Here is a 24,744-nt window from a genome sequence, read left to right on the forward strand (position 1 = left end):
GAAAAGAAATGTGATGATTTAAATCTAGCCTTGCCTCATCATCCAGCATTCCAAAGATGACTTCAAAACTGAGGAAAAAATGGGTGGACAGCGTGCTGGGGAAGCAGTGATATCTTAATAAAAAAACAGCAGCAATTTTTTAATAAAAAACACTTTAGAAATACAGTGGTTCCTTTGATACACTTTGTGCAGTTTCTCTTTCAAGAGCCAGTGACTGGAATGAGGAAGCAGCTACAGTTCTATTTCCAATTATCTCATTGCAATAGCTTTCACCAAGAAGTTAATTAAATTCACTGTCCTCTTGAGCAATCATGGAATTAAGTTACACTTAAAAGGGCTTTAAACAGACCTTGTTTAATGACCTCAGAAAGCACAGAATTATTTTAGGGTTCACAGGACACCAATCTTCATCCAACTCTTTCCATTTCTCTCTCTCCAGAGAGTACCAAAGACTCCTGTCTTCATCTTTCTGGTAATTTTCAGTATAATACAGAAATATAAATATATATATATGTGTATCTATATCTATAGATATGTACACACACACGTGTTTTATAAGGATCGTTACAGCATCAGCTAAAATGAAAGAATGGTAGAATGAATTCAGTGAAATGAAAGAATTCACCCCAGTGAATTCCTTCTGTCCTTGTGGAAGCTGAGTGAGCTGCAGTAGCATGGGAAGGTTTATTTTGGTACCATTTCATTAATAATCCATGCAGAGTACTTACATGCGTTCATTAATTTTCCACCACCCTCGCTCACAGCCTTTAATATTCTTCTCACTAATGGTATAGTTATGAAACTTCAGAGCTACACCAAGGCTCTTCTGTGGAGTCTGTTGTGAGCAAGAAAGACAGTGCAAGCACTCTTCTTTTTCCCTTTTGTGGGCATAGAACACAAAAGCCTATACAGGTATTTCAGGAATTGGGGAGTTTGGCATTGCCACACCCTGGGAGCTGTGCTGGCTTCACCAGCCCAACAGCCAGCACTTTACACACTTGCAAACTATTCAGTCCTGAGTCAAAACAAGGGTTGGCACAGCCCCACCACAGCTGCAGGCTTTCTCCCCCTCTGGTTTTCTCATCTTCAGAGAGCCACTGGCCAAAGAAAGCAGCTTTTGTATCAAGATCAAAGCACTCAGACACATCCAAATGTACTTGTGTATGGACACAGAGCCCCAGAGGACTTTTAGAGTTTAGGTACTGCCTAGAATACTTGTGTCACTTTTGTAATGCTAGGATTTACTTCTACCACAATATTATAGTGTGCTGCTAGCACCTGCTCAGCCATGCATTCTTTAGCATTTTACAGAACATTTCTAAACCCAGCAAAATCACGAGTGTTCACACTTAATTGGAAATTCCTTTCATAAAAAGAACCAAACCCTTTTTTCAAGGCAAGGCAGTGTTCATTTAAAAAGAAGGGCTGATTCAGGGCAAAAATCCAGAAATGAAAATTTTTCTCCCTCTCTCTTACAGAAAATATATCTTGGGAAATGAGTGAAGTTTCAGTATTGCACAAAAACACAGTATTGAAAATGAAACTGGTTTTGAGCAATAAACCTTTCTATCACAAGTCCAGGGTGAACTGAAGATCATAAATTTAGCCCCCCCAAAACTGCCTTATCATTCTAGGAGGGGAAGAGGCTGTAGGTTATGGCTAGCTGGACTTAATTGATATTGCTGTGATTCAATGTGGGCAGTCATTAGCTTAATGTGTTACATAAGCAGAAAGATGGGTAGACAGTGGACCTTTTCATACCCATTGTTATATTCTTTAAAAGAGGAAAACACTGAAGGGCAAACCCTAACTCAGAGCCCATATTTTAGCAGCACAAATAAGGAAACACTTCTGACAGAGAAAACAGAACTACTTTAAAACAATATCAACTTTCAGCAATTTGCTTTTGGGAGAGTACCTGGAAAGATGCAGAAAAAGGATACCAAATTTAAAAAACAGTCTATGGGATTGTGCTGACAGGACAGACCATTCTGAAGACAAAATAAATGCATTAGGCATATAAAAAGATACCAGAGAAGGGGCAGAAATAACTAGGTTAGAGGGGTGTTTTTTGTACATACTTTTCATCCGAATTTCTGGGGGGTCGGAAAAGAGGAACAGAGAAAACAGTCAAATCTTACATTGCCTGCCATGAAGTAATTCTGCAGGCTAAACATCAAAATTTATCTTAGCTTTTCATCTTTGCAATAGGACAGCTTAGGAACTATGTTCTCTTCCTTAAAAAGAAGTGCACAGAAAGAGAAAAACCTGATACTAAACACCTGAGCACAAGCAGCTACTCAGAAATGCCATTTCTGTAAACTACTACATCTGGGAGGATGCAGTTTACTGCCATCTCAATCACTTCTGCTTTACTTTAACTCTATGTGCCAAAAAACCACACAGCAGTGCCTAAAGAGAGAAATAAATGTGTTACCTGGAAGTTCCATGCACACAGGCATTTTGGAGGATAATAGCTTGGGTAATATGGACTTGTGATTCTCCCTTCATAGCCAGTTTCCTCTTTGGTCACTATTGCTTTTCCACACCCTTGGGGGAAAAAAAAAGGCAAAATTTGGCAAACCTTGATATAATTTCAGTAAAGCTTTACAATGGATTAAAGCATCCAAATTTATCAGAAGTCTGTCACTGCAAGGTGGGAAGGTGGGGAATTATATTTAGCTGGATTCAAGTTGTAAAAAGAGACCCTTTGCAATGATGCACACAGAACACAAAGGATGCAAAGATCCAGGGATGAGTGTTGGGCTCTGCAGGACCAGAAGAACACACTGAAGTTTATCTATGTTATTTCACTGAAGACAGTTTTGCAAACAAGAATATCGATGCATCCATGCTGCAGCACTACACAGGGACCTCTAGCCTTAGAATGCAGCCAGTTAGAAGTGAAACGGACAATATACTAAGCTAATCAGCCTCCTGAAACCAAAACTTGGACTTACAGATTTCATTAAAGTCAAACACACATGCAGAGAAAGAAAACCCAGACTTGAACTTGAAGAAAACCAACCAACCTATAACCCCCACAGAACAGAACTTCAAGTTTATTGTTATGGAGAATTTATCACATGCTTTATGATGGTATATTAATGTTTGATTACTATCAACATGAAAAGTATGCAGCTTGAATTTCCCTGAATTGAGTTGCATGAGATTTTTCTCCTGGTGCCACTATCACGATATTCCTTGAACTATTTGTGATTATGGTCTCACCATTTCTTAAAGATTAAAGCAATAAAGTAACAGACTTGATGCCCAAAAGTTACTGACTCTTTTGTGTTCCTGAGGAGGCAGGGACAGATAGCAAATGCAGACAAATCAACTGAAGCTTTTTTTCCTGAAAGCAGCTTTTAGGGCTGACATCCTTTGACATTTAACATGATCCCAGAGTCCCAAGGCAGAAGGGAGACCACAGCTACACCTGAAATAACAGCCCCATCTACTGGAACATTGCAGTCCTCACCAAATGAATTCAGGGCTGCTTTCAGCCTTTCACCATCACACTTCACAACTAGTCTGACCAGATTACACTACAAAGCACAAAGGCACAAAGGAATGCAGAAGAGATGAAGGAGAGACAGGCACCTGTAAAAAGGAGAAACTCAGACACAGGAATCATTTTCCATAGTCAGAAACACAAAAGACACTTCAGGATCTCAGGAGAAGCAATATAATTAGCACACTTCCAAACACAGAACAAACCTACTTTCTTGTGTAATGACCTCATAATAGCCATGGAATTCCTTTTGCTCCTTTACTTGTGCTGCCTTAAATATTACTAGCATGAGATTATTTGTTGACACAAGTGACACCAATGAATCAGCTGGTTCACAGGCTCTGAGGGGGAAGAAAGAAGAGCAAATGCATAAGCAATCACTTAAAAAGCAAAAAGCTTAACACATTACTCTCACTCTGTGCATAAATTGCCCACTAGCTCAGATCTTACCTACTTCTATGTCCAGACAAATCTCCAAGCTCTTGAGCACAAAAGTACCTGTTACAAGGCCAGTTAGAAACTCAATATTGGAAAGCCTTCTTATAAAAAGAAAGAAACTGCAAACATGAAAATGAATATGGAATGGTTCGGTCTATAATGACTTTCAGCCTTCACTCTTAGTAAAAAATGAATGAAGCAAAAAATTAATTAAAAGCTGGAAGAAAGAGAAATCTTATTTTATTAGACCAACAGTTTTATCTTCTTGTTGGGGGAGTAAGACAAAGTTATTCTTCAAGCCAGAAATTTAGAACCTGAGCCAATCAAGAAGTCTCATTAAAAAAATAAAATACTTTCCATATGTATTATCTAGCAGATACCTTCAGTCCTCTATAGATACTAACATATAAGTGAACAGCATCCAAGTCAATTGGAGATACAGGTTAATACTGGACAGCTCTCAAAAAGGGCTGAAAAGCCAATGCTCTGGTTTTGAGGTTTACACACAGAAATGCCAGAGAAAAGGGTTTCAGGGGTGAAAACAGTGAGGTTTTGTCTACTTGATGGAGGTGCTGTTGTTTCCTTTTGGCTTACAGAGTCCTATGGAACTAATTATCAGGGATTTTAAAGAAAAAACATAATGGATCATTAAAGAGAGAGGAAAAAAAATAGTCCAAATCCCTCAACCCATCACAAATTAAAGCAAGATTTTTATATCCCTCTACACAAATAGAGCAGTTAAAAAAAGCACTCAACTAGTGAGTGTCAGTAAGTGAAAATCATGAGACTTAGTTTCAGAACTTCAGTCTTTATTTGAAGAACACTTCTTTTCAGATATAGAATAGTTTGCTTAAGGGAGGGAAGTTTGACATTCTCTTTTAGTCAGTATCTGTTTCCTGATAAGAAACAGAAAATGTTGCCTAGTAACATATGAATTTTTCATAGGTCTGTAGCTAGGTGAAGATGCAGTCCAGCTAAAAAAAAAGAGAAAAAAATGAAGAAGATGTTCCCTTTTATTAGCAAGATAGCTTATCCAAGAAGAGTAATACATGAAGATCAGAGCAATTTTAACAAAACCAAACTAACCAAAAAATGAAGATGACAGAAAAAAGCCAAAAGTTGTCAATTAATTCTTAATATAAATTTATACTCACCGGTAGAGTACCTTATCTTTGATTGGCATCAGAGAGTCATAAATGGTGAGGGAGTCAGTGATGCAGTTATCTGCTCCAATGTGCAGGGATACTATTGAAAGGCGGATGAGGTGCCCCACAGATGCAATAAGCTTGAAATAGCAGATTGTTCCCTCTGAGGTGGCTCGGGTACCCAGAGGAAAGTGCTCGTGTAGTCGGTCAGCATAGAGATCATACATGCAATTTGTTCCTGTGAAAATGTCACATTTTTCAACATGGGATGCAATCACTCCAAAACTCCTAAATCCACATGGCATTAAAACAAGAAATTCTAAAACTTGTGTTAAACTAAAGCAAAATATGGAAGCATGTCTAACTTGGAAAACAAAGTAGTAATGGAATCATAGAGTAGTTTGGGTTGTAAGAGATCGTCTGGTTCCAAACTCTCTGCTATGACCGGGGCACCTTCCACTCAACCAGGTTTCCCAGAGCCCCATCCAACCCAGCCTTGGACACTTCCACAGCTTTTATGGGCAACCCCCCTTACAGTAAAAAAATTCTTCCTACCCTTTTTCACCTTAAAGCCATTCCACCTTGATCTTGTGAAGCATCCCTTCCTGGCTGTCTGTGCCCCTCACTGTTTTCACCTTAGTTACAACTGTGTGGTCAAAGAACAGTCTACTCATAGAAAGCACAGAGCATGGCTAACTGTGCTGTAACTCAGTTCTTCCAGATATTGCACTAAAGCAGCGTCATTTTGTACAATTCGCAGTTAAATTTCTGCAGTCTCTAGAGGATAAATTACTTAATTCTTCACTGGGAGATATTAATCTATTTTCAAAACATAAAGGAACTGCCTACCACTATGGGAATTAGGATATTTAAAACACATAAAACAAATAAAAGCAAAAAATGCAGTTACATGTCTGTATCCCCCCCCAGTTTTTTTATTGATTGAATATCAAGGTGCTCGATGTTTTATCATTACATGAGCTAGAAGTGCTAGCAACAAATTCAGATTCACCAAGTCCTTCAGTTTGGAAGGGATGCTAGAACTTCTCTTGCTTAACATTCTGCTCAAAGCAAGATCAAAATGAATTCAGACCAGAACTTTGTTCTGCCCAGTCCTGAAAATTTTTACAATGTTAGAAATCACCATTAGAAATGGAAATACTGTGAAATAAAAATCATGCAATCTACCCTACACAATATTTATTAAAAAGGGTTAAAAATTTGGGTCATAATTTAGAAAAGGATAAGAAGAATATTACCCCTACTTGCATCCAGTTTTCCAATTAAGCTGAAAAAACTGCAGTTTCTACATAAAATATATTGAGGTCTTTACTTCAATTCAACATTGCATCTCGTAGCCAGCAAAAAGCTTAGGGAATTTTTGTTTGGTCATATCTAAAACTCTTAGCATAGTTCTTTGAAAGGTAAGAAGGAAGGAAAATGCAAATTAGGGAGAACAAGATCCAAAGTTAATATTTGCATTAGTTTCTGCCTATTACAAACATAAGTCTGAAATAGTTGCCATGATGTAACACCAATTAGAGCAATGTGAAAATTTACTAACAATTGTTAACTCAAATTAAATGTTGACCTTTTGACCAGTAGTTAATCAAGACAGGAAGTGGCAGGCTTTGTCCAACTTCCACTTCTAAATTAAAACCTTGAAACTAATGCTAAGAATGTTTTTGAACAATCTGTAAGGGTCACATTCCATTTAAATGAATTACGGTTATAGCTATTAAAAGCTTTAAGTCATTGCTCTTCCTTCTTCCTTGTTCTTATCTCTTCCCAATAACATTCTTTTTATAGCAGTTTTTTATGCTTATTTAATCACCCTTAGCAGAGCCAACTTTAATCATAATCTCTAAAATTATGTAACTACCATTATTTCTATTTAGTGTTTAATAATGGGATGAGCTTGCTGCTGCTATAGAGCACAGTCCAGAGAATACAGAGTTGACTCTAGAACTACAAGCAGTTCAAGCATGCTGACTTGAAACCAAAACTGGATAAAGTCTTTACCCAAACAAACCCAGTATAACCAGATATTACTGCAATGCAAGAACTTCACATTGGTCCACAAGTCCCTTCTCCAGCACCACCCTTTAGTAAATCTGCACTCCAGACTGTGCCTGAACCAACCATTGGGTGCATCTCCATACCCAGTTAACTCCACTGCTCTCAAAATACAGCCTGCCAGTGCTCATTCTTTTGGTGTTCAGTTTCACCTTTGCATTGCATTTCATACTTCTAAACAGACACAGCCAAAGAGCCCCAACAAATACAGTTGCACCAGTATAAGATTCTCAACTACTGTGGCAATCAGTGTTTTTTATCCCCAGAATCTTCATTACATACCTGCTCCATGCTTCCCACAGATACCTGTGGGTGCCTATAGAAAGTTTCTGAAAGATGCCTAGGATATGACAGGTTATCTTTCTCCCTTCATGTGAAAGATACTTTGTAAGTCCTAAAAAGTCTTAGCAATAATATTTGGATTGTGCTCTTCTTAATTTCTTCTGTTTTAGGGGCTGCATTCTGGAATAAATTGGACCCAAATTCCAACTGTGCTAATTTCTCCACTCTGAAACACCCACACAGAAAACTCTTTCTAGAAATAAAATTCCTGCAAATGAGATGTGATGGAAGCCAATATTGTTATGCTTTGCAGTTTAAGTCAGGAGGCTTTTAAAAAGTGAATGCTGTAGTAAACTCGAGTTTTGAGAAATTTTGGGCTGTTAGCAATCTAAACATTGCAAATCCTGGAAACCCTGGCCATGCTCTGTGACCTGAAGTCTGCCTGTGGACCTCAGAACTAGGAGAGCTTGACCTGGCTGCATGGCAAAAGAAGTAGTTGAATTCTGAAATAAAAATTGCAAGCTAAAACCTTTGCAAGGTAACAGAAATGAAAATTGCAGATAGAAGTGCAACAAAACGTCTCAGGAAAGAAAAATACAAATATGGAAAGCTATAAAGACCTTGAAAAGCCAAAACAGTGCAACTGCCCAAGATGGAGAGTAATTCTGTGCCAAGGAGCAAGGGAGGCCAACACATCTCCAGCTGATTGATAACTGCTGGCCCAACAGGGTCTAGGCAGGTGTCTGCTGTACTATTGCTCAGCCCAGTAGCACGTGTTTTCTAGGTACCTACTCCATGCACTAGTGAAGGTAGATGTACTGTACTTTTGACTTGCTTGTTCAGTGCTTTGCACACTGGAAAATAACCCTCTGGGAGGTTTACAACATGAAACCAAGCAGGTGTACAAATAGTGTCTCCCACAACCCTGGCAAAACTTGACTGCCTAAAGTAATTACTTTTAGCGAATACATTCAAAAGAACAACTCCCCATTAACCTTGGAGAAAAGGGAGTTAAGGTAGATAAAGGATGGACAAAAGCATTGTTACTCTTGTTCAGCATATTAAATTAATTACTCTCCAGTTTAGAAAAGGTTAATCTGCTGAACAACACAATGAATAGCAAAAACTCCTGATTTATTTTGTTTCCCACTGTGTCACCAGGTACATCTAAAAGTTTACCAGGCATATTAAAGGTAAATAGTTTCTGTATTCGCACACAAGATTCTTGGTCATTCTTTTAGAAAGTCAGGACTTAAATACCAAAGCAAAATTTAGCCCTCTTAAATTAACACTGACAGTATCTTTAAGTCCAAGTCATGAACCTAAAGCTTTGTTCTCCACCTCTCCTCTGCAGGAAGCTGCCAAGAGGGTGAATTACCTGTTCCTGTTGTTGACCAATAATCTGACCGAAGACCAGCTGCATGGAAAAAGAGTTGTGTGAGTTTGCCTGAAATCCAGAATTCAGGGTTTAATTCAGTCACACCTCAGTCCTAACACTGAACACACAGGGCAAAACACTTCTCTCAGGGAGGGGGGGTCCTTCATTTTTGGAAATTCTTCAAGCAGCTTTGGAGGTGAGGCAAGAAGAAGCTGCACGACAATTAAGCCAAAGTCAATCAAAGGACTGAGAAAGAAGTAGCCAGGAGGTAATTTACTCATCCTTGGCCACAAAGAGTGTCTCAGCTTTCAGTTGAATAGAATTATTCTGCATGATGTCCTTAGAATGGAAATCATTAAATGTTTTGTAGCTAATTATATTGAACATGCTTGAATCACATATTGTGAATTTGTTCCCCAGACAGGAATGGCACAGGAATTATTTAACAAATGAGCATCTTTATAATCTGTTTTTGAATATTTAATAAAGGAGTGATAAGAGTCTTATTTTCAATGAAGTGATCCATCTTAACCCTTCTTCTTTTTATGCTTTTAAAATCAAAGACTAATGCAAATCTGCCTAAAAAGGTATCCATTTTGCCTCTTGACTATGAACATAAGCACTTCCAGTACAGGAAGCTTTGCAATCACTGTTCACAAGGATAATTTGTACCTTGATTTGACCTAAAATTATTTTCCTTCTCACTTTTTTCCTTTTTAATAAAATTTTAGTATTAGAAGCTAGAGATTCAGGACCAAGATTTTACTTAATTTATAGAATTTACTACTCCAAGATCAAAACATTTGCTCAGTGAATTATTTCCTCAAGGATATGGATATGTTCTAGTACAAACCACTCAGGACAATGGAATCCATGTCAACTGCAAGGCCCTGGAGACTCCCCACCGAAGTGCGGTTGGTGACACTGGTCTGGATGGAATCCTTTAAAATGGCAGCCACACAATCCTCACACAGCACCTGCCCCTTGGCCTGTGGTACCACAAACACGATCCAGAAGTGAATAAGAAGGCCTCCATTGTTGTTGTTACTGAAATAAAGAGCTCAGATTATCATCTTGCTGGAAGTTCTCTGAATTCTCTTAGTCCAAGCTTCTGAAGTACAAATTAGAAGGACATGGCTCATTTCCATATTTTATAAGTACTTTAACCCACTGAATGTATATTTTCCCCTTAAAGAAGCAAACAAGATAAACCCCAAAACACACTCTTCACATCCAGTTGGGAATATTCAATAGGCTGATTTCCTGAAGACTCCCAACTGTTGAGATCTATGGAAATCACATTGTCTACATGTGAATTAGAGCTGGACTATCTCCTAATGATCAAAACAGAAATAGTAGAACAGAAACAGTAGAATTATCATCCCTAGAAGTGTAGAGCTCTGCACTGATACGTATCTCATCCTGCACTGTGTAGGAAATGATTCCTAGACTATTTAGGTAACACAATAGAGGCCCTGTGTGATCACACTAATCTCTGCCTCCTTAGTGGGAACAAAGATCTTTACATGAAACACAGCCTAGAAACCTCCATTTTCTGAACCAAAACTGTACTTGGTTCAAGAGGATTGAAATAACTAAACTTCTAACAGTACCTGCAAACATTAATATTAGAGTAAGAATACTTCATTATTCTTAAATAGAAAATAGTTTTATTCCATAACATTGCTTACAAAATGTGTGCAATTTAGTCAATAACAGAGTTGTGCTCCAACAGCATGTTTAAGTGGTTAAACTTCTGCAGGAGCCAAAGGATCACCTCTTTATTGACATTACTTCTTGCATTGTATTTCTGGCAGACAAGGAACTGCTTATATGACTTTAGTTTGCCCTCAGTTTTGTTAAGTGAATTGGTACAGGTTATAAACCTGTTTTCCTGTCAGTTCAAGTACATAGCAAAGACTTTGAATCATAACCATTAAAAATAAGCTTGTTTTGTGGGCTTATTACATTATATACTGCCCAGCAGGAAAGCAATTACATCAACCACAGTTTTACCTGACTTCTGAGACAGTGGACTGCTTATAAAATTTGGAAAAAGAAGAAGTTGTGTAGACCAAGTTCATCTGAAAGAAAAAGTATAAAGATTTAGCTTTCTAAAATTAGTCACACCTAGAGATGCTGTATTCCTAGCATAGCTATGTGCCTAGGCTTTCCTAGGAACAACCTATTTTCCACCAATATTACACAACATGCACACTCTTCTAAAGACATATCAACCAAGTCAGGCAGAATAGAAGGTGAACAGACCAGCTCTTCAATGCACCCATAACAAATCCAATATTCCCAGGAAACATCAAACCTTCTGCCCATGGCCAGTTGACATATAAAATAATACTCTTTCCATAAAAATGAATTTTGAAAAAGGTGCACATCCTTCACCCAGGAAATCCTGAACACAGAGGGCTTCCCTATCCTGATGCTAAAACTTAAGGCCAAACTTCAAGAAATGTGCACACATTCACACCACTTTTTTCTTTGGTGTTTTTACTAGGGTGCAGTGAACAGCACATACCAGAGCTTTTCCCACAGAATCAGAGAAATACTGAAGCAAGAAAGGGTCTCTGGAGAGCATCTAGTCCAATCCCACTGCTCAAAGCAAGGTCAACTATGCCACGTTGCTTGGGCCATTTTCAGTTGATTACCTTCAAAACGGAGACTCTGCATCTTCCATGAATGAGAACCCCAGTGCTTGATTTCCCTCACAGCTAAGGATTTTTTTTTTAAATGTTTCTATGGAATTCTTTGCACTTTGATTCGTGTCTATTTTCTTTATCAACAGCTTAGTATTAACATATTTCTTCCCAATACACACAACTGTAAAACGTGGAGAAGCAAAATCTCTCCCTGTTCCCTGCTGAAGGATTGCCTTTGGGGAAAGCAAGCTCCTGATAGTCCCTGTTGTTGGGCTGTGACAATACTAGTGACAATAATTTCCCTCTTCCCCTCCTGTTCAAAGCCACAAGGTGGCATGTACCTCCAGCTGTTCAGACCTCACTCTGCTGCCTTATGATTAAAACTAATGCACAAAGGGCAGTGACACAGAATGGTTCAAAGGCTGTAAAAAAAAAATTCACATCCATATTAATCTCTCACTTTCATAGTTTGAAATAGGAAGTTGAAACAATAATTTTAAGGGCCTTAATAAGGTGGGTAGAGCTCAGGCTTTCTCCAGATTAAGGTACTAGGGATTTTATGTATTACTGTTAATATCAAATGGAGAGGTTTTTCTGCTCCCACTTGGGGTCTCAGGGCCAGCAGCCATTAACAAAAGGGTTTTGTGGAGAACAACAAACAAAATCTCAACACCCCCACCCCCTAACAAATTTAGTCAACACTTAATGTTGTCAGTATCAGCAATGAAAAATCCATTGACAGGTTCAGGCAAAGTTTACAGATAAAAAAATAAATTCCAAGTAATGCTCAAGTAGGAGGTGGTGACACTGCCAGCTCAACACCCTCTTTCTGCTGCCTCTCTCCACCATATACGACAAGGGCAGGATGCTCTGAGAGAAGAACAAGACACAGAGAATACAGGACTTTGGAGCTGTTCATTGGAAAAGGGAAAGGTGATGAACTGCACTGGTTATGTGGAAGGACTTTAACAATTAATATGCAGGACTTGGAAAGAGCTGGAAAACAAGAACGTTAGTTCACATTATAAGATGACAATCAGTAATTATTGAAAAAGTTATTGGTTGTATCTAACAATTTTTTAATATTATTTTTATTTAACAGTTTTCATATAGTTGTTTGAATCCTTACATGGTTAGTACTGCAGTTCTTGGTAATAAGGTATTTTTGCTGCCTACATTAAATGCCTTTAAAGTCAAATTCCCTTTAAACCAAGATTCTCACCCCTTTCTTCCCACTGTAGAACAGCTATTAAACCAGAGTTCTGTTTCTGCATTGACTGATGCAAGGTATTTGTGAAGAATAATGGTCTTCAGAATATTTAGTATCAGAAGAAAATGTAAATATGTTTGTGATCTCTATGGTAATTATAGATTCTTTAAAGCAGAAGATCCCAGTGTAAATGCAAAAAAATTTCATCTGTTTGATGTTTCAAAAGTAGCAATGGAGTTTAAGGAGAATTAATGGAGAATTTTAGTCTTAGATTATAATTTGGATGAAAGTATGTAAAGTTTTAAGTTAAATGTAAAAACCAGATCTGTTCAAAACTCAGTTTGTGATTACCAAGCTGAAAGCACTCAATTCCTTCATTCCTCCAGAGAGCCACTGCTTGCACATAATCCTCTGGGGGTGGGGGGAAGGGGTAGAAGAACACCACAGCAGCCTCAATGGCACCTGAACATCACTTGTTCACAGTTGTGATCTTTTTTGCTATGCAAGCAGCCCACCCATCTTACCACATGCTGCACAGTCTGAGCCATAGAGAGGAATTCCTTTGACTCTTTCTGCCTATATTCTGGAAGAAACTCTACGTTGGCAACACGAAACAGTCCAACAAAATACAGTGCATCTTTGTTTTCTGCCTGAACTGCAAGAAACAAAGAAGACAGTTAGCCTTGTTTCTAATAACAATGAAGGTTTTTTATTAAATTCGAAACCAAATTAATCTATTTGGCCTAATCTACTTTCTAGTTTGAAACAGCTACCCAAAAGAACACTACACTTTTACAGCCAAACTGCTCTAGATATATGTGGACTAAATTATGGTTTACTGAGCTCCTGTTACCTACACACAAGCTAAGATACCACCATACAAATGAGCCAGCATAACTGGCAGTATCAACACCCAGATTCTGCAGCATCCCTAAGGTATCTTAGGTAGTATTAGCATCAGGGGCCTAAAGAGGAAAATATGGCTTTTAATGCTTAATTACATACCTATTTATTTTACTCCCCTTTTACTTCCATAAACCTAGTCTGAAAAATAAAGGACTCACCTGAAGCGCAAGAAACAGTGTGGAAGGCAAAATTTCTGAGGAATCAAGCTCATAAAAACCTGTCAGGTCTGTGCAAATGAGCTTGCACATTAAAATATTTTGCATAATGCTGAGATAAATTCCCACTACCCAAAAGCCAGCTTTTCTAATTACTTGTTAAGTCTTAGCAAAGACAAAAGTTTTTCAGACTCGCATTTTAAAATTTCCATGTTTACTTTAGAAACAGCCTTCAGGACAACTGAGATCCTAACGTCATCTGAAAGTGCTATTGGTGATAATGATATATGGAGTTGGCATGAACTTTCAGCAACTCACCAATGAAGAGCCACAGTAATGTCCAGGTTACAACTCCTAAAATGAATAGAATGAGGGTAAAGAGAATTATTTTGTTTTGAAAATTCCATAGCAACTTATCTTTTTTCTTCAATTTGTCATGCTTTTTCCTTGCCAGAATCCTCTTTGCCAACTTGTCTTCTGCAGATACCATTTGGACTGAAATGCTGGCTGCCTAAAATAAGGTGAAAGACAACAAAAATCGTGGGATGTTTCTAGCAGGAGTTGACTGATCAACAGGTCTCAAACAATTTGTTCCTCAGAGAAAAGTCTCCACTTCCTTCAGGCTGTGGAGCAGTGCCTAGGACAGGCTCTTCCTGCATATCTATCTCCCTCCCTCTGAGAAGTCACCTCCAGTGAACAGGAGAGCACAGCACAGGTCTTGCTGAGATGAGACCTGCACAAAATCATCACCTGGATATCCAAATGCTTGACAGTTTATTTTGAATACAAAATTTTCTAAGCTGGATCCAAAATATGTCCTGACCATCTCATCTAGGTACAAAAGACTAGGTGACCATTTCTATATTTGTAGGAGTAGTTTCCACTTCCTGCAAAATAATCTACAGCTTGACTGTTCTGGAAAGCCCATTTGTACCAGACACCACCACCACCCCTCAGGCATTTTCCTCTGCAGAAGATAATCAACACATTTAAGCAGACAAAAAATGTTTAGCAGCTGCTGCAGGCACAGCAAGAGCTGCCTGAAGAAGTCTCTGGCACTTAATAAAATTCTCTCTTAGGGTATCTCCTGTCACAGTCAAATGGTTTGTTATGAGATCAGCTAGAGGTTCAATCCCCTTTCTCATGTCAATTAATTGTTTTACCTCTGCAGAACTTAGCTGGCAAATTCCTGGACCACTCAGAGTATTACTGACCAAGTACACTGGATATGAATACAGTTTTAGCTGTTACACCCAGCTGCACCAGAGTTAAATTACAAGGAAAAACAAACAAAAAAACCCCCACAACAAAATCCCAGCAAACAAAAACCCACCACACGTTTCTTCCCTACATAAAAATTATAGTGTAATTTAGATAATATTGCTACATAAACAAGGAGCATTCAGGAAAAATGCACTAAAATGTGCTGATGGCAGTGAGAGGGAAACTCTTAAGGAGTGGCCTTAGGAAGCTGTGGGCTGTCCATGACTGGAGGTGTTGACAAATACCAGTCAGCAATCAGCAGTAAGAGGTTTAGTGCACAGTCTTCTATGAAGCACAAAACAGTCTTAGACAAAATGACCTGGCTCAGAAGGTCATATATATGAGAATTAAACTGAACTTCATAATTTTAAAGATGAAGACCAAAATAAATAGGTTTTTTTCACTGTTTTTGAAAACAGCTTGATTCATTTTAAGCACATCTTCAAAGCCCCCCTCACCTCACAGCTGAGTTTATGCCACTCAGAGGTCTCTCTAAGTGGTACATCATTTCTAAGCAGTTGTTTGAAGCCTCTCAGAAGGTACCCACCAAAGAGTATGACCTGTTCTAGACTAAAATATGTGGGCACAGTCATTTTTCATCCCTACTAATTATATTGCACTTGATGAGAAAGAAGACTATGAAAGTCAGGAAGTAACCAGCTGAGAATTTCACTTGGAATTTCTGGTGTGGGATGGTGTCTTGGGTTGCAATATAGGATGTGGCCAGAAATGTGTATTCTATCAGCATCTGTTGATGGGTGGGGCAGTGACCCCTATCTCTGTGGCACATACCATCTGCTAATGGGCCATCTTTTAAACCAGGTGGGGCAATGTTCTTTATCTTTTCCACAACCCATCCTCCCTCCAGGAAGATATCATCTGCTGCTGGGCCCATTCAGTCCCACTGTATGACTGATAAAATTACATCATCCCACTGGGAGATGCTCCAGCCAGGGGGAGGAGCCAAGCCTTTCCTACCTAGATAAAAACTGAGATTTTGGACACCAAGATACCTTCTTTCCACTGGATTCCAGAGGAAAACCAGATCTTTCCACATCATCCCTGGACCTTCAGAGGAAAACTGCACCTTCTCCAGGAGCACTGCTCCAGCTGAACCACATCTGCCACTGCAGGAGGATGCAGCCACCATTGAATGGGACTGCTGCCAACACCCTGACTGACAGGGTGTCAGGTTGCATTCTGACTGTGTCAGTGTTTTTGGGATTGTTCTTTGTAATACTGCATTTCTATTTTAATATTCCTAGTAAAGAACTGTTATTCCTACTTCCCATATATTTGCGAGAGCCCCTTAATTTTAAAATTATAATAATTTGGAGGGAGGAGGTTACATTCTCCATTTCAAAGAGAAACTCTTGCCTTTATTGGCAGACACCTGTCCTCCAAACCAGGACAGATGCCAGGTTTAATACAGTGGCTACAAAAAGCTCTGTGCTGATGCAGCTTGACACACAGGAAATGACAAGCACAACTGCTAGCCATCTCCAAAAGTGGTGCTGTGAAATAACCTACAATAAGTGCTTCTTTCCTTTTGCTCAACAGGAGACCCAACTGTGTTTTGGGTCTGTCAGGATAAGAGATGTGGATAATCCAGAGTGATTCCAGAGCTAAGGAGCTGGAGGATATGATGTACAGCAAAAAGCTGAGAGTTTTAGGGCTGTTCAGCAGGAGACAAGAAGGCTAAGACAGTGTAAATCTAATTATAGATTTCCATATCTAAAGTGGGCTATGGAGAAGACAGAGCCACACTTCTCACTGGTGCCCAGTGAAGAGAGAGCCACAAGAGTCACATACAGCAGCAGGAGACATTCCAGCTACATTGGGGAAGAGGAAGGATGTATTTCACCACAAGGGCCATGCACCTGAGCCATGCCCAGAGAGGCCAGAGAACTCCCACACCTCAGAGGATCAATGTTCCAAGAAATATGTTCTTGTTTTGATGTCAGCTCTGCTCTTAAAAAAAATTTAAACCAGCAGAAATCTTCACCAACACAATTTTTATGTTTCTCTGATATAAGGCACTAGTAATACTATTAAGAAGAGACCTCTGTGTATCCTCAGAGGAAGCATGAGAAACATCCCCACAAATATCTTGCTGGTTCTGTAAATAAATACAATAGATGGCAATCTTTGATCTCAGAGTTTTCCTCTCCAAAAGGAGAAGAAAACTTGGTAATAACTAATAACGAGTTAAAAGACTAAGCATGATTCTCTACAATTTCCTCAAACAAAATCTTTAAACACAGAATTGGAACAATCCAGATTCTCTCCTATCTAGGTATTTCACTGCACTTTTTTTGGTGTGCTCTCCACTTGATTTACCCATCTTCTGTATATTTTACAAACCTTATTGAGTCTCTTTAAGGATAAAAACAAATGTTTGTTTGTCTAAAGCTCTGGATTGTCATAGACTTCCTCCATACACTCAGGTGCTCAGTAGCTTGAGGCAGCTCAATGAATGTTGTGTTCTGACATTTGAAACTTTTGTCACTTTCATCAAGATTCTCACAACAATATTTTATATTCAAGTTATCCCATGTAACTCCTTTTTGTGGCTCTAGACCTAAACAGGCAGATTTATTATTAAAAATTACTCAACATTGACATTCACTGAAGTCATGTGGGCACTTGAAACAACTGATGTCTTCACTGGATGTACTGTAATCCTAATTTTATTTTTTTAAAAAAGCAATTCATGTATCAAGCTTTCCATGTCAAAGTTCTTAGTTATGTGAAATTCATAGGAATATTGAATGCTTTGTGCTATATTATTAATATTTCCATATGTTTTATTTATTTACCACAAACATGTTATAGTAAGGAAAGGCAGTAAAATTAAGATGCACCCTTCCCTCAATAAAGACCATAATTCTCAATTCAGCTTTCCTCTCTATAGCACCTTAGTTCTTGTATTCTAGAACTGGTTTTCAGCTAACATTGCAATCTGACCATCACCATACACTAAATTATTTAATTACATCTTTATTGTGAGTTAGCAGTCAATCCCCTTCTCTATCTTCTCTGGGAAGAGCAAAACACTTTGCCTCCTTTAATGCTGCCTTTCCTGACTAGAAGTTAACTTCTTTTTGGAAAAACATGCTGCATGACACCAATTTAAGCATTTATGTTGTCACACTGACATGTCCATTATTTCAATTGTCTGAAAAGACATAATATTAGCAATCCAGAGATAAACACATGTTGACATTTTCAGACTGAGCCATAAACCAGAAAATTATACCAAATCTAACCATCATCTTAGGCTTAATGTTTGAGAATTAGGTCACAAGACATATAATAATGTAAAGAAGTATAGAAAAGCAAGAATGTTTAAGTCACCGACGTACACTTACTTCATCTTCAGATTTAGCTGTTGGGGGATCATTTTTTTCATCCATTTCAGCAGAATTAATTTTATGAATTGTCCAGGCTGAGAAAGTGCCTTGCACCTTTTCTCAGGCACCCTTTCTGTTTGTGAAGCTGAAGACAGCTAATTGCAATGTCCAGAACCAAAAGAGGCATCAATTTACTTTGATGAGTTTCCAGTTGTAACTTCATCTGCCCTACTACTACACCTTTGTAAATGTTAGAAGGCTGCTATCATGTGACTTTAGACTTCAAATTCAGACTGGATAAAATAGGCTTTTCATGGTCTTTATAAAGCTGAAATACTAAAATACAAAATTGCAGTGCTAAAATCTGTACATCACTGATCCTTATGGGTCCTTTCCAATCAGCATATTCTACCATTCTGTGAAAATATCCATTAGTTACATGAACAAGAAAAGTGGCAAGTAAAATGTAAAAGTGAGAGCAAAAATATGCTAAAATAAGGAAAAGAAATCTAAGCATCCTAAGTAAGAGTGTTGAAAATTGCATATGACAACAACAAATCAAGATGAACATTTGGACTCTCTTCTAAAATTTTGTAATGCACCTGTTGAACAATCAAGTTTGGTTATTTTATTGTAGTTGAGAAATAAACTGATCCAGGCAACTTATTTCATATTGTTAAAATAGATCAGGCTTCAAACTGAGAATCCTTTTTGTAATCAGATGCAGGAAGTCACTTGTATTATAACAGTTCCGTCCTATTGTCTTTGTTAATTAAATATTTATAGAGGATGTAAGCCAGTACTTTCCCCAATGGATGCTAAGTATAGAGCTGTCTTTCCTTTTAAGTGATTAACAATCTCAATGCCTTCCTTGGGTCAACCTCAGAAATGGTTCTGGAGGTAGAACTCCCAGCCCACTGAGTCCCTGATGAAGGGAAAGGTGACAGAGGATCCACACAACACCTCAAGGCACAGCAGAGATGTCTGTCTGTATTACACAGATGTATCCTGCAGGAAGCTGGGATTCAGCAATTCAGCCTTCCAGGACAAAAAGCTTGGCTTGCACAGACCTAGCAGTGTGCTGGGGGGAGGTAGGGCTCAACTCACCTGTCTTAGACTGCCTAGAAGTGAGTCATGCAATCCAAGTTTGTTTTCTAGACTGAGTCTATACATGATGGTGACAGAGAAGCATTCAAAACAGAGAAGATGAATCACACCACTGAGTACAGAGAGAAAAGAAGCAATTATTTTACCAAACCTACCCTTTACAAAATCATCTCTGTGTGATGGCAATGTTTCCCTTCTGACCAAAGCTGCCTCCATGCTAAGCTCAGAGGATTTCTTGCTCCTGTAACTGATGGGAGCTCAGAACCAGCCTGACAGCATCAGCCCACTGACACAGCAGGGAGCTCCACAGAGCTACTAACCTCAGACTGACATCTTTTCCAAACTAAACATCAGAAGTGACAGTTTGCTTATACTGCAGGATTGCTTACCAGCAATACCTAACAAGCTGCATGAAATCATGGAGGAAAGTGCCTGCACAAAGCAAAGTTAATTCTACTACAACCTGGTTGTATTGCCTTTAAGAACCCTATTGCATATTGCTTGAATCTGTTTTTTCTTTAATGAAAACTCAGGTAAAGCACAGGTTTTAACAGGTCTGTGAAAACTAAACAGGAGTTTAAATGGCAATTTATAGTAACATTACAGGGGGCATTCATAAACATTCTTAAATCCATCAATTTTCATTGGTACACAATCACACTGTCTGACTCCATACTTTGTCTCAAACAATTTCTGCAAATTGCAGCTGAGATTGCTTCCAACAGAGGAAATAAAGATTTTGGCTGTCCTTCCTAATAAGGCAGCTGAATTTGTTATTCAGCTTCATTTTGAACACAGAGCAAGTCATGCTTACCTTCAGTAAGCATTTAATAATAAGTAATGTGGAATTAGTAGAATGCGAAGACACACAGGCAAGTCATTCACATTTTGAACACATTTCTTTCACCAATGAAGACAGAACCAGCACACAATAGATGCTATTTTGATTTTTGAAAGTGCAAATTGCAAGCAAGATAAAGTGATGCTTTTATTAAAGTATGGAATAGGTGACAATTGATTACTAAATACTAAATTATTAATAAATGTCTAGTAACACATTTCAATATCAACTTTGAACCTCTTTGCCCCTTCTCCACTGAATGAGTGCCATGCTTGCTCTACAGATCTCTGTCATCTAGAGATTCAACTTGGAACCACAGTGTTTTTATTTATTTTTGTTCTCCTTGATCTCTTATTCAATTTCTGATTACTGACAATGCTTGACTGTGCACTAGAGGTCTCTGATGTAACAAGACATTTTTCAACAGATAAAATCACCTTGGAAATTACAGGCAAATTGAGCTGTCTTCAAGGATCCAGAAACAATACATAACTGCCATTGGCAGAGCACATCACCTGAAATGAAGCAGCTGACCATCTTGCACAGCAGCGCTAACAGAGCTATTTAATCTCAACAAGAGACTGAGAATAGCTTAGTTATTTGCAACACATCAATTTGAATCAAATTTAAAATGCTAAGTGAGCACATCTTTTGACACAACACCCATTCATCAGTCTGTGCCATTTTAAGGACAGCAAGCCCTGCCATTCCATCAGTTAATGGTCTTGCACTATTCAATGCTCAGTAGTGCCACTAGCTAATTTTATTCTCCATTTCTCTCTTGCTTATATGAAACTGCTATGTGTAGCACAGCAAGCAATATTGACACAGCATACATGGAGTAATACTGCTAGATTAAATATGACTTATTAGGACAAGCACAGTGGCATGAAACCTGCCACATTTCAAATAAAATAAATACTATAAAAATAGTTTCTGCAATAACGAGGTTGACCCATTTGAAGTAGCACTGAATCCAGTGGTAACACCCTCTACAGAGGCCAAGTCAGGGCAGCTTTTCAGCCAAGCAAAAGCCACATTGGTAGCTTTTCAGATGATTTCATGATGTGCAAACTCCCATCTTTCAGAATACTCAGTCATGTATAGATAGGTCAGGCCTGAGCAGGGTATGACAAGTCAAAACACTTTTACTGGTGAAAGTCTCTCTGCCTGCCCCTGCAAATCACACTTCAGTTGGTGACCTGTCCTTAACTGGTTAATTAATCTCACTTTCTTAGCAGTCATATCTGTTGCCACAACAGAGGCCAGCTGATGTGAGTCTAATGTTTAGTGCAAGCAAACCACAAATATCTTCCTCATGCTTATCTCCCCAGGAAACACAAAGCCCCATGCCAGCCTAGCCTCAGTGTTTGCCACAAACAAATGCCCCTACAAAATGCTAGTATGATCTACTTGTTCTGCCTTTCCACAGCTGCATTTTCCTTGCAATTAGGCACAGAAAATCTCTCATACCCTGGTAGAAGACCAGCATTGGAAGTTTAACTCCTTGTTTTCCTTCCTCTTTCTTTCAGAAACCTACCCATGCCCTTTCTTTTCAAGTCTCGATGCTTCCCCTCATTTCTATTACTCTGTATCACTAAGTAGGAGGATAGACCAAAAATGCCTGGGAGGAGAAAATCCCAACAAACCCAAACAAAACTCAATCCCTAGGGTATTACTTTTACCTAAAAGACTTCAGGATGGCATTGATGCCACCTGTGATATTTTTATTTCTACGTTATTAGTCCTACGATGTTATGATACAGGCAGGGAGAATACGACAAGCACATACAAGCTCAAACTGTTTAGGAGCAACACAGATTTTTAAAAATCTTTTTAAAGCAGGTAACTCAAACTAATCTACTAAACTAATCTAATAAACAGTTAGATTATTTTCACTTTCATATATTAAGCAAGCTATTTCACTGAGTCTGGTGAGTTTGGGGCAACACTTTCTTTGTTCAGGATATTTCATCCCTTGATATTTCATCCCTAGAAGTGACTGACACTGCTGCTGTCATCCCCCACCCACTAAAGATTTTGATGAGCAGAGGACCCAGAAGACCTAAAGAGTTAATTCAAGAACTGAAAAAACCTACTTGACAGGGAGGTGCACCAGGAAGTCAATACACCTAATTTAACAAAGAAAAGTTTACACAAAAGTATTTTTAGTGTTTGAATAACATAGCTCTGCTATTCCCAGTCAATTTACAAGGCAAATCTTGTGCTCAGAATAAAAACCACACAGAAGCACAGACAAGCCTGTCAAGATGAGCTGCTGTCAAGATGAGGGCTGTTATCCATGAATATAACTGACCAAGATTTGCACTGGGTCCTATTGACCAAACTGCTCTGTTGAAATTTTATTATTTTTTTCCAAGAGATGCTCTTGATATTCTACCTAGGTCACTGCAGTCTTCTCTGACCTTGACATCTTTGGGTACTGGCAGGCAATTTCTTTCTCTCAGCTGCAGTGATGCTAATCTTCATTAGGGGTTGATCACCAGCTGAATATCTGCTCGTGCCCTTGGGCCGAGTGCAGGGAAATAACAACAGAAGATAAGAGGATCTAGACTGATGGAAACAAATGAAAGTCTAAATATAAAACTTGTTACTGTGATCCACACAAGCTGCATTTTCCCCCTGTTTGCTTCTAGGTTGTGCCTTACAGAGATTGTTTGTATGTTGGTTGGAGAAGCAGGACTTCAAGGATATGGGCACGTTCTGCATATGGCAGTGTCCTTACACCTTCACTGCCCTGTGATGAAACTGTAAGAACTAAGGAACTATAAACAGGAGGGAGCTACTGCCCTGTCTGCTCCATTTACAGTATAATCACTTAAAAAAATATTGTTGTTTGAACTACAGCTGAGGGGACTTGGTTTTGTTTTTATGTTTGTGTCTGCCATGTGGAAGGTCAGCAGAGAGAAACAGCATTTCCAGCTGCTCTGCCTCCATACAGCCTTCACCACAATGATGTTACTCAGCTCCATCAGTCAACATCTCACAGCAACACCACTTGAGCCAGCTTCTTGGACAAGAGCTTTACCTGGGATTTAAATACTGTGTTTTCCCATTAGCAGGTCCTGTCCCATATTCTTTCAAGAAGTTTAAACTCTCCCAACGTTAAAGCAAATCACCTTGTAAAAGGTAAAATGAAGCTAATCAAGAGCATTGAGGAAATCAGTCTTATCAGTAATTTGCCAAATCAGGCAAGCCACCTGAGATTTGTTTAAGGATCAGGTGGATATCACAGCACACAAGCTGGTCACACATGTACAAGTACAGTGCCTAGTAAGGGCAGCTGGCCACATAAGCCACACCTGCCTAGAGCAGCGAAATTTCAGTATCCTTTGTTGTCTGGAAAGCATGGGATAAGATCCCCACACTAAATCCTTTGTGTACAGTAATGTCAGAACCTGCAAAGACTGCACTTCCTCCATGTAACACAGTAGTGCTGAATGTCTGTGTCTCATGACCTTCAGACACAGGCATCCCTATATTCACTTCCATCTTGGCTACCTACCTACTCCTTGCCTGTCCAGGCTTGTAGTGGGTTTATTTTAACAGATGGATTCCTTACGGTGTTTTGATGAGCCAAAAGGAGCAGAGAGCTAATTTGGGATCATTTGAGATGCTGGTAGAGCCACATTTTTTTTACTGCCATGGTCATGAAATAATATAAACAAGACAAAAAGCACCTATGCTTGTATAAAGACAGCCTGGATCTCTTCTCACACAGCTCAGAATTCTGTGCACCCTCATGTTGTCTCAGCTCTTAGTTTCAGACATGCAGGGCTGTCAGTATTTCTCCTCCAGAGTATTCATTACACACTGAACCCATCACATGGTTGGGATTCTGTTCAAGACATCAAATCTCAGAGCTTGCCTCAGCCTCATCATTTCTCAAACTTCTTTCTCATAATATTTGAAAGAATACATTTATCTCCCATTTCCCTTTGGGGGTGGGCGTGGGGAGATGAGGACATGACACATAACTGTACATGATTTCAGATTGGTTAAAGACATTGTATTTTTCAATGAGTCTTCATAAAACCCTGCATTTTCAGTGCAGCCCACCTCATGATAATTATAAAGAGCTCCCAAACACAATAGTAAGTCTGAGAAGTGCTTTGCATTTGTAGTGAATCCTAAGGGAGGAAACCTGATTCATTCTGTAAAACACTGAGAATAAGGCAATAGCCACATCCTCAATCCCAAAGGACAAAGGGTAGTTACAAGCACCCAGCTCATAAGTAATGCTCTTTACAGAACTATTTTGGGAGTCAGCTTTCCTTGCTCCAAGGAGCAAAACTGTATTCTTAAAAACCAATTTAAAAAAAAACGTTCTTTTAGAGGTCCTGGTCACCTTTTGATGGATAGACACTCATCTATATTGGAATAAAAACACCTTAGTCAGAG

The 24,744-nt window shown here is 38.8% G+C and overlaps 1 protein-coding gene across 5 annotated transcripts in view; it reads right to left on the reverse strand.

The window, feature by feature from the left end:
* The window catches only part of TMPRSS7 (transmembrane serine protease 7), a 41,623-nt gene that overhangs the window by 14,049 nt on the left and 2,830 nt on the right, over nucleotides 1–24,744 (reverse strand). For 2 of the 5 annotated variants that reach the window (XM_079318045.1, XM_079318047.1), the window contains exons 2-11: nucleotides 14,210–14,269; nucleotides 14,077–14,112; nucleotides 13,222–13,352; nucleotides 10,850–10,917; nucleotides 9,687–9,880; nucleotides 8,834–8,872; nucleotides 5,107–5,335; nucleotides 3,725–3,855; nucleotides 2,438–2,550; nucleotides 729–835 (exon numbers count right to left, since the gene is read on the reverse strand). In XM_079318045.1, the coding sequence (XP_079174171.1) occupies nucleotides 729–835; nucleotides 2,438–2,550; nucleotides 3,725–3,855; nucleotides 5,107–5,335; nucleotides 8,834–8,872; nucleotides 9,687–9,880; nucleotides 10,850–10,917; nucleotides 13,222–13,245 (905 nt within the window). In that variant the 5' untranslated portion in view covers nucleotides 13,246–13,352; nucleotides 14,077–14,112; nucleotides 14,210–14,269. Of the gene's footprint in view, nucleotides 1–728; nucleotides 836–2,437; nucleotides 2,551–3,724; nucleotides 3,856–5,106; nucleotides 5,336–8,833; nucleotides 8,873–9,686; nucleotides 9,881–10,849; nucleotides 10,918–13,221; nucleotides 13,353–14,076; nucleotides 14,270–18,392; nucleotides 18,703–24,744 lie in introns of those variants that run through there. The other 3 variants (XM_079318046.1, XM_079318044.1, XM_079318048.1) reach the window with 3 other exon arrangements.

This window comes from Erithacus rubecula (assembly GCF_903797595.1).
Source record: "Erithacus rubecula genome assembly, chromosome: 1".
In the NCBI taxonomy this organism is placed as follows: domain Eukaryota; kingdom Metazoa; phylum Chordata; class Aves; order Passeriformes; family Muscicapidae; genus Erithacus; species Erithacus rubecula.